This window comes from Thunnus albacares, chromosome 17, assembly GCF_914725855.1.
Source record: "Thunnus albacares chromosome 17, fThuAlb1.1, whole genome shotgun sequence".
Lineage (NCBI taxonomy): Eukaryota > Metazoa > Chordata > Actinopteri > Scombriformes > Scombridae > Thunnus > Thunnus albacares.
Window position 1 is genome coordinate 15,034,172 of NC_058122.1, and position 10,306 is coordinate 15,044,477.

At 39.1% G+C, this 10,306-nt stretch overlaps 2 protein-coding genes across 2 annotated transcripts; one reads left to right on the plus strand and one right to left on the minus strand.

Annotated features, from left to right (window-relative positions):
- Positions 1-4,653, minus strand: LOC122967614 (peroxisomal membrane protein PMP34). Its single transcript, XM_044332344.1, has 10 exons — positions 4,568-4,653; positions 4,358-4,449; positions 4,131-4,191; positions 3,668-3,734; positions 2,988-3,142; positions 2,751-2,867; positions 2,500-2,645; positions 2,164-2,259; positions 1,604-1,686; positions 1-1,036 (listed from the first exon to the last, which is right to left on the minus strand). The coding sequence occupies exons 2-10, from the start codon at positions 4,430-4,432 to the stop codon at positions 889-891; spliced, it is 948 nt and encodes a 315-aa protein (XP_044188279.1). The 5' UTR covers positions 4,433-4,449; positions 4,568-4,653; the 3' UTR covers positions 1-888.
- A 791-nt stretch (positions 4,654-5,444) lies between these two features.
- On the plus strand, positions 5,445-9,904 carry anks4b (ankyrin repeat and sterile alpha motif domain containing 4B). The gene is made up of 2 exons (XM_044330137.1): positions 5,445-6,885; positions 8,108-9,904. The coding sequence occupies exons 1-2, from the start codon at positions 6,725-6,727 to the stop codon at positions 9,246-9,248; spliced, it is 1,302 nt and encodes a 433-aa protein (XP_044186072.1). The 5' UTR covers positions 5,445-6,724; the 3' UTR covers positions 9,249-9,904.
- The last annotated feature ends 402 nt before the right edge of the window (positions 9,905-10,306 follow it).

Genomic DNA, 10,306 nt, shown 5'->3' on the forward strand with positions numbered 1-10,306 from the left:
GAGGCACTTACTGCAATATTTGTACACATATACCTTATTCTCAATGTAAGATTAAGTACTCCTACTCACTTATATTAAATTATTATGATATTATTGTCATTGAGTGTCATAACATCTTAAGTTGACACATTTTAAAAAACCCCAACATTTATCCATATCATTTCATGAGATTTCTATCTTGCAGAGCATCAAGTTTAGTTAATTCCACAGTTAAAACGTGTGTGAGGAATAATCTAGATCAAGGCAATACTTTTTTTTAAAGAAGTCAGGGTATGTAAGTACCCTACTGGTCATCATTTGCAGCAGACGTCTGATGTTAAAAAAATATCGTGGTGATGTTTCTATCAACTGGTTTTAAAATCTTAGCTGATCTTATAATCTTTTTTTTATGAATCTCTCTTAACCAAAGTGCAACTGAAAGCACTTTCAGACTCATTTTGCCTTCAGTCTGATTCAGAACTTTGTAAAATTTGTGCCACTTCAGCTCTGCATTCAACAAACTACTCAGAGCAGAAGAATTTATGAATACAGCAGACAGGCAAAATGAAGGGATAAATTAGCTCCTTTAAGATCACTTAGAACCATGTCAAGAAATCTACCATTGGAGAAAATCAGTCTGCACAAATGGAACCACTTAAAGGTTAGGAAAGAGGGGGTATTCCAAGTATTATACCCCCCTCTGGTTATGATTCATGTTTTAGGGCGAGTGTGGGAATCTGTAGCTGTAAGGGCACCAATCCCACCTCCTATTACAACGCTGACTGAAATGATTCCTGGTATTAACATATCATTTGGAAGGCATTGATAAAATACCTACTGACACTGTGTAAATGTGCAGCCTGGTTCGCTGGTGTGCACGCGCCACGCTGTACCCAAGCAGGTGTGCGTTCACTGCTTTAGTTTCCTGTTCAGGCCCATGACTTTGAAGGTAGCAGCAGTGATCTTCTCATACACAACGAACATGAGGGCAGCTGTCAGCACCGTCTGTAGCAGCTTGGCCTCCAGGCCTTTGTACAAACCAAGAACACCATGCCTCCTGTGATAAAGACAACGCATGTGAGTTAATGACCAGCTATCTTAACATCCAGGAGCAAAATGGGAATAAAAATCTGCCCCGGAGTTTTGATTCACACCCAAAACCCACCTGGGAATACACCACCACCCATACAACAAAGTATTAGTATAAGATTAGAATTCAAACCGGGCAGTATGGCCGCAAAAACAGCACCAAACTTAATTTTAGGGGCTTTTTCTTCCTACATTAAATCCTTATATAACAAAGTTTTGTAAGGTCTGAGCTGATCACACAAACAAAATAGTTTGGTTAGTTAGTACATTATCATTTCTGATGAAAAACTGAGCTAACCAACTGAGATTAGCTTATTCCTGTTGGCTTCTGCCTATAGCTTCAAGCTGCAGAACCTTGACGAGTGTTTTCACTGGACACTGGACATTTCAAAGCATTAGAATTTTTCTGTTTCTGAAGAATCTTTTCCCTGAAATTTTCAGCTCCTCTTTTACATATTTTTTTTGTTAGTCGTGTAAAACGAGTCAGCAACAGTCAAGTGAATGTAATTGTGTGCATCTTAGAAGCTGAACCCACCTGATTCTATCCATGAGCAGGGAGAAAATGTTAGAGAGGCTTCCCATCACACCGCCCTTGCCATCACCTTTGTACTGGCCGAACTGATGAGAAAGCATAAAATTTATGATCATTCACTCATTGTGAATGCCATTAAAGAACTGACATTATCACGAGATCTCAAAGATATACAGCCCCACACTAACATCTGCATGTTCAACAATAAACTAATTACAGGCTTCATTAGGGTTTCATGTTCAGTTCCTGAGGTTCCCAGGAGAACACCATCTTCTTACTAAATAATAGGAAAAATACAAATTGTCTACTCTTCCATAATTGAATACTTTTGCATAGAAAAACCTAAACGAGAAGAAGTTCTTTCACAAAAGTTTAAATCTAGTAATAATGTCTTATTCTTCTATTGCAATAAACAAATATTTGAATATCAAGCAAAAAGTTACCAATCTAGTTAAACTACCTTTACTACACTCATTACTACATATATTATGATTTTCAATAATGTTTGAGACCTCTTGGAAAGGTAAATAAAAGGGTGAATTTAGATATAATAAGGTATTTACCCTGAGGATTGCCTGAACTGTCTGCAGTGGATAAGTTGCTGTGGTAGCAACGGCCTTGGCAATGGCTCCAATGAGAAAGATCTCTGCTGAGGATATCTGTCAAAGGACAAGGATTAAAAATGTTTATTACATCATTCTCTGTGATAATAATACTATAAACACAATTGGTTTTCCTCCATGTTGGGATGTTGAGCATGTTTTCCCCTGCCATGGAAGAAAGCTTGTTTTCATTTAATAAGTAAATTGAAGCTAGCTCATGTTAAAAAATGATCAGTAAACCTGGTCAAAAAGAAAGCAAGGCTTCTAAACACCACTGTGCTTCATGTGTCGTCTTACCTTCCTCCCTCCTTTACCGGCCCTCCTCTTCATGGCCTCATAGAACATGAACTGTACGGCCGGGTTGAGGACGAGGATGAGAGAGGGCAGAGTGCTGTTCCACAGAGTTCCCACCCCCTCGTTGGCTATGATCTGCGAGAACGCATCTAAGAGGGAAAGCCCAAAACACAGAAGGGTTTCACAATTGCACAGAAACAACAACAAAAACACACAACAACAAAACTACAATACAGCAACACATGTACACGCACCAAATATGCCCTTGTACTGGGTCTGCTGGAGGTCTTCGTTTCTGAACTTTGCCCCCTGCATCTTCAGTCGAGTGTTGACCACCCACATGGGAGTGGTCAGGATCACGTTCACTGCCCCTGAATCAACAACACATGGTTAGCACCTTTCATTCTTATGCCCTTCAGTCAAAACCTTTAAATCTTGACTGTTTCCATCAAGTTATTAGTCATGATTAGTTTTATTGAATATGTGGTCACCTGATATGATCCCTATGAGCAGGTCTTTGGCAAGTCTGGACTTCTGTGGGCCAGATGCCGTCATCCTCTTCAGCGTGTTGAAGGTGTAGAAGTAGACAAAGTTGGAGCAGCAGAGGCTTGAGATGACTGGAAACCAGCCTCTGTACAAAGACTGCCTGGGGGGATAGTGTTCAGTTATTCATCCACATCATCAGCCTAAATAGTTGACTGTATTTATCAAAATGGCTTTTATTGATCATAAATGTCAAATTACAACTGAAAATGGGATTTTGATGAAGTGGTCCTATGGGTGATAACAGTGTTGCCGCCACAGAAAAGTGTTCAAATCAAATTGAGGGGATTGGATTTAATGATGACATAACAAGTAGGGCTGCAAAAAACGGTTATGTCCATTATCAATTAATCTGCTGAGTATTTTCTCGATTCATCGATCGATTGATTGATTGATTACCTAAAACCGAAGTTAACACATTCAGAAGTGTTGTTTTATTAGACCAAAAGCATCAGATAGTCCCATTTGACAGTGAAATTTTGGCATTTTTGCTGGAAAAATTATATTTTCATTGTCAAAATATTTGCCAATTAATTTTTGATCAATTGTTTCAGCTCTAAAAACAAGCCATAACTTGGTATAATTTAACCCAGCAGGCTTTGTGATAGCACAGGACAAAACTACTTACAGGCCCTCTTCCTGTGCTATCTCAGCCAGGATGACGGGGGTGGATTTTGACTTTCGATTCTCATCCACTGTGAAAAAACAAACAAACACAAAATGAGTTCATGGAGTATAGGAGGAGTATTACAGAGCCTGTGAAAATAGTTGTATAATGTCCTCTGTGGCTCTGGAGGGAGCTTTCTAAAGTCTGAAAAAATAACCTTGGTGATGTCATCAGGGTTATCTCAGCTTGGGCTTGAGACTTTTTTTTTACCAGAAATTCTGCGTTATAAACTGGGGGCATGGAGTTCAAAGAATGACAAACAATGGTGTCTCTCTGTGTTCTCTTGGGGGTTTTAAAAGTCCCCCAACTTCATGGAAGTGCAATACTACATAGCTTGACTACTTTTTGTGGTGCATTTAAAGTCAATTCAAACTGAGGTTGTCTTCAGTTTCATTGAAAGTTCAAAATAAGTCCTCCAACTCACCCTGCAGTCTGCTTTTGGCTGTGTCCAAAGGAAAGAAGACTGTCATTGCAGTCACACTGCCCTAAAAACAACGCATAGTTAAGTTATTGACTGATACTGACAACTTTAATTTACAAAACAACATAAGTCTCAGGCTCCTTCTTCAATGCCAAGACAACAACAGGCACACCTACATACTTAATATAAAATCATGATATCTCCTCTTATCGCACTTTATCTCTGCTCACCGTTGCACCAGCCACAGCATGAACCAGCGTCTCGTAAGACAGAAGGCCGACAGCTGAGCCACCGTGGTCGGACATCTCTGCAGCCTCGCTCCCTGTCAGGACCAGACACCGGAAAGAAAGAAAGTAGCTGACTGAGGAGCGACTCGACAGAAAACAGTGGTCTGTCTGGTTTTTCTTGCTGCGGAACTGGTTGGAGAATTAGACACTCACAGCCACAACTCCATTTGGCTTTTCTACACAGAAGACAGCCGAGAACAGAGAGCGGTGTAGCAAGAAAACTGTCGGCTAAATGTTTCCTCCTCCAATTTTTTCCTAGGATGGCGAAGTTATGACCCGCCCTACTCTGCCTCTGATTGGCTAGTAATCGTTGCCATCGTTGGTTGGGTTGGTTAGGTTTAGGCATGAGGAGTAAGATTGGTTATAAGAATATAAGGGTAAGCCAATCAGAGGCAGAGTAGGGTGGGTTATGACTTCGCCATCCTAGGAAAAAAAAATTCTCCCATTCGTTCATTGGGTGACAGCTTCTTCTTCGTGATGTTTTTTGGCAGTTGGCAAACAACGAAAGGGCGCGTTACCGTTACCAATTGGTATGGAGTGTGTATCGTGACTCAAGGAAATCAGATAATTAATTAATAGTTAAAGATTCCAGACATGTTTTTAGATTTATATGAAATACGCTACTTTGAATAATAATATGTGTCCGATGTGGTTTTTCCACAAAAAAGGTTCAATTATCTTGTTAAAACCCTTGAAATTACATCTCCTTCTCTCACATTAAAAATTCCAGATTTTAATAATGATAAATTACACTAAAACACACACACACACACACACACACACACACACACACACACACACACATTGCATTACGCTTCTTTTTCTTCTTCTTCTGTTACTGTTTGAGTGGAGGGGGAGCAGTAGATTGGCATTAAAAACATTATAAATAAATAATAAATTAACTTTGGGAGCACTGTTGAAACATAACAACAGAGTGTGAAACGACAACATCTAAAGATCACTTTTTTGTTTATTTCATTTTACTGTATTAACAATCTGTATTATTGTATATATTAACTGTATTATCATATCATGAATGTAGGCTCTATTTAAAAAAGCAGATAAAATAAAACAATAATATGAAAAAATATGCCCTCATCCATGGGTAGAGTGTGGCATAAAATCCAATTCCAGGCACTCAAAACAAAAAAGCCTTTATAATAATAAATAATAACACATACTAATACATTAAGAACACACATGAAATCCATTTTTTCCAAAAATGAACCTCCACGGCCTTGTTTTTTCACATATCTACTGTAACTGCTCTGTTTTCAGTTTTATTTAAGGTTTTTCAGAATATTTACATGCATTGTATCAAACATCACCCACACCACCCAAAAACAGGAAACAAATCAAACATACAAGCCAAAAATAAATGAAAAGACAGCCTTGAAATATTCATATTTTTTACAGAATAAGGAGAGATACAGTCCTTTTCTGCATTTTGAGTCCATGTCAACTCGTTCATTTGAACTCAACAAAAGAGACTTTTCTACCATGTGACTTTTAGATGAGTATTTGGCATTTTATGGAGGAAAAATGACTATTTGTCTTTGATAATCTGATATTTGTCTTTAATATTATTCTCCAGTGGTGGTATCCAGATTCTTCAGTAAAAATAGTAAAACCACAATGTAAAAATCAGTCACAAATAAAAATCTTTTATTCAAAATTTTACTTTAGTATTATCAGGAAAATGTACAGTGTAAACTTTAAGAATTTGATGTAAATGTACTCAATAGTCAGTGTGTTATATTATTATGTGTAATAGATTATTGATGCAACATGTAAGTAGCATTTTCATGTTGTAGCTCTGTAGGTGAACCTGATTTGAACTGCTATATATCCTGTTGGATATTACTGAAGATCACATTTTATAAGATAATCATGTTCTGTGTGTAAAATATTAAGCTTGTGCGGTCTGTGAAGAATAGCTGTCAATTAAATGTAGTGGAGAAGTGGAAACTCATATTAAGTACAATAAGTGTTGGTGTATGCATACTGAACTTGAGTACTTTTCACCTGTAGAAATATTCATAATTAGACCTAAACATTGTGCTACTTACTGCTGCTACTTAATGATGGGTGGGATGGTGCAGTAATAGTGTTTGAAATATCACCAGCAGGCAGCAGTGAACTGGACTTTGCTTTTGTTTTATGGCTTTGAGCAGCTGACGCCCAGTGCTCATTTTGTTCGCTCAGTGTCCAACGTGCATCTGACAGGAGAGAGACGGGGGGGAAAAGTGACAGAAAGTGACAGATTTGTTTCCTCCTTTTCTGTTCTTTTCACGTCGGCAGGGGTAGGAGATGTCTAGGTACCACAAAGCGGCGATTGATGGTTACTTGGACCTCTTAAAGGAGGCCACAAGGAAAGACCTGAACACTCCGGACGAGGATGGCATGACTCCCACATTACTGGCTGCTTTCCATGGACATGTCGATGCTCTTCAGCTCATATGCAGCAGAGGGTGAGCACTCCTCTCTATCACCTGTGCTTCATTTCACATAGCCTAAAAAATGCACAGAATAAATTGTTACTGTAAAAAAAAAAAAGAAGAAAAAGCTGTTTCTCCATTACCTTAATGATCTTAAGTTTATATTTTCATACCCCAAAGAGAATATGCCAAGCCTGAGGTGCATAAATCAATGTAGCTGACACTCAGACACATACATATTTATATTAATACCATTTCTACTATATTGTATCTATAATTACCTAAAAAGAAACAAAAAGCTACAGTAGAGCTACAAATTTTGTTCACAGAGAAAAGGTAAACTACTGTCCAATGAATTTCTAAAGCTGGAAAATGTTTTTTATGCTTTGTCTTATGTTGTAAATCAGTAGTTTAGGACTTCATCTGGGCTTCAACAACACATTGGTGCTCACATGTGTGCTAAAAGTTCATTCCAGTCTTTAGATTATACTGTCTCCCATGAGCTGAGCCAAATGTTTAATCAACCAACACAATCCTGAAAAACAAAAGAGCCCTTCATCTACCCCTCACCCCCTTCTCCATCCCTCATTCAGCACAACAAAAGACAGGCCGCAATCTAGCACAACATTTTCACTGACAAATATTTTCTCTCTGAGGTCCAGAATAGATGTTTAGAAGATTGGAGGTGAAGCTACCTACATGGCTAGAAATAACTGAAATGTTTCCGCTTCGGCCATTACCGGCACAAGCTGCGGTTTATGACAAGCTGTTGCAGTAAGACTTTTATTGCTGTGACAATGAGGCACAGCACTGGAGGACTTTACATCTTAATAGTTTACCAATTATCTTCAGCCATGTTTGGTACTATGTTGTGATATTTGAATATGTAGCCCAAAAGGATTTATGTTAATTTTTAAATAACTGCATTTAGCCTGCAAGCTGAGTCATTTCTAAGTTAGCACTGGCCAAACACAATAATAAAGATCTGAAATAAACAAACCACACCTCATCTCTTTTTCTTCCTTATCTTCAAGTGTCTTTCTCTTTTTAAAGATATGTCCAACATTAACTCTACTGTTTTCTTGGAGAATCATTTTACTTTTTAGCATGTTTTCCTTTCTACTTTGTACTTCTACCTTTACATACATTTTATGTTAATGAAGTTTAAATGTATTTAGGTTTTGGTTAGAGCAAAGCCAATTTTAAAAAATGCAGATTATTACTTTCAATCTCATTTTTCTTTTGTGTTACACAGAGGAGACCCCAACAGGAGTGACATCTGGGGGAACACACCGTTGCACCACGCTGCAGCTAATGGCCACATGCACATCCTCAGCTTTCTGGTCAGCTTCGACGCCAACCTTTTTGCACTGGACAACGAATTCCACACGGCTATGGACGTTGCTGCTTCACGTGACCGCATGGAGTGTGTGCGCTTCCTGGATGCTGCCGCCTCACAGCAGACCAACCAAAACCCCAAGAAGGTTGCCAGCCTGAAGAAGGAGGCCACCAAAGAGGCGGAGAAACGTGTCAAACACTGTGAGAAGGTGAAGAAGAAACACCAGAACAAGATGGATAAGATGTACCGTGGAGCAGGCAATACTGGGTCTGTGTCAGAGGCCAGCATTGGGTCTGCATTCTCAAGCGGTGGCACCATGACAAGCGTCAATGAGCAGTTCTCCAAGCTTATTGCAGCTGACAAATCTGGCTCCCTTTCGACCAGGGTTAAAGGTACACTCCAGAGGAAGCTTGGGAAAAAAGATAAAGGCACACTGCAGCGATCAGGAGGAGATGGGAACGTTATTTTCCTCAAGCAGGAGAATGGAGCGTCTGAGAAGCCAGAGTTTTTGGGCGTCTTCAGTGAGCAGGATGAGAACATGTTGGATGAGGATGGAACAGCAGGATTCGAAGATGATTATGATGATGATGAAGAACAAGGCCAAGTCAAACAGTCCATCTTCAACCGGCCTGGTCTCGGAGGTCTGATTTTCATGAAACCGATGGCGCTGGAGTCAGACGACATGCCAAGCGGGAACAATGAAAGTCTCGGCTTCCTCGTTCAGAACAACTTGTTCGAGGCAGAGGAAGATGTTGCTGGCTTTGAGGGGAACGTTGACGCTGACTTACCCTGGGAGCAGGAAGATCTGGGATTGGATGATGATGAAGATGAGGACACGTCTCCTTTGGATGCGTTCTTGTCTGCCATCTCCTTGCCAGAATTTTCCCTTGCATTCAACAGAGAGCACCTGGACCTGGAGGCACTCATGCTTTGCTCTGATGAAGATCTGAAAGGCATTCGCATCCAGCTGGGACCCAGGAAGAAGATCCTGGAGGCCGTCAACCGCAGAAAGAATGCACTGGAGACTCCAGGCATCATGAAGGACAGTTGCCTGTGATCTGATGAGAAGATTATCAGCGATTTATAATCCTGTTTGACACTTCAGATGAATCTGTATCTATTGGAAAGAGCTTCAACAGTTTGATTTCCTGTATAAAACAAAGATGATTCAGCACTATTTCAGCTCCCTCTTTAAAATGATCAACTTAGCTTCATGGATATGGAATAACAGTTTGCAAAGCTCTGTTTTTGCACTATTATCCATTTTATAGCCACTAACAAACAGCATGACAGGAACTACTGTAGCAACCTACGTTCTACATGTCAGGTTCAAACAGGAACAAAAATGCCTGTGACAACTTAAAAATATAAGAATATTATTATTTAGAGAAAATAAAAAGAATGGACACATAGCCAGCTCCTTGATTTTAAATCCACATCACTGTGTAGACAAACATGTTGTTTTTGAATAGAAATTGTAATTTGTTTCTCCCCATAGAGGAGATAACAGGGCCAGTGGCTGATTTGGTTGTGCTGTTTATTTATAATTATTTGACTGTTGACAACATAATTGTCAAATAAATAAGGCATGTATGCAAAATAATGTTTCCTATGTGATATTCTTTAAAGCAAAGATGTGTGTATGTACTATTGACAGAGTTTCATTCCCGCTTGGGGAGAAAAAGCTGGTCTTCACAACATAAACCACAATATTTAAGAGATAAGTACAGTGGCCAAGAGGTGAAAGCATTGCAACTGAAGAAAACATTTTCACCACTTTGACAGCATTTTAGAAAAATATTCTATAATTATAATTGTTCAGTTATTTATTTGCACAGGTAAATAACATAACACATTATCTGATTTAAAAAAAGATTGAGCTGGTAAATTTAAAAAAATCCAAACAAGTTTGTACAGGCATCCTGAGGGCAAAAATAATAATCTTAATCTTAATCTATCAGCTCATTGTCTTGGTTTTACAGCTCACATCTCTCATCAACCACTTTTCCAGCAGCAGCAGGGGAGAATTTTCAGAGACAAAAAAGATGAACCCACTGTGTTCTACCTGCTCAGCACCAAACCGCAGACAGACAAAGGTAGCAACAAGCCACTGAA

Excerpts from the sequence above, each read along its gene's own strand:
- anks4b (XM_044330137.1), top strand. The coding sequence starts at position 6,725 with ATGTCTAGGTACCACAAAGCGGCGATTGATGGTTACTTGGACCTCTTA. Across the intron at positions 6,886-8,107 it reads CAGCTCATATGCAGCAGAGG|AGGAGACCCCAACAGGAGTG; the intron begins GTGAGCACTCCT and ends TGTGTTACACAG.
- LOC122967614 (XM_044332344.1), bottom strand. The coding sequence starts at position 4,432 with ATGTCCGACCACGGTGGCTCAGCTGTCGGCCTTCTGTCTTACGAGACG. Across the intron at positions 4,192-4,357 it reads ATGCTGTGGCTGGTGCAACG|GGCAGTGTGACTGCAATGAC; the intron begins GTGAGCAGAGAT and ends CGTTGTTTTTAG. Across the intron at positions 2,868-2,987 it reads GCTCATAGGGATCATATCAG|GGGCAGTGAACGTGATCCTG; the intron begins GTGACCACATAT and ends TTGTTGATTCAG.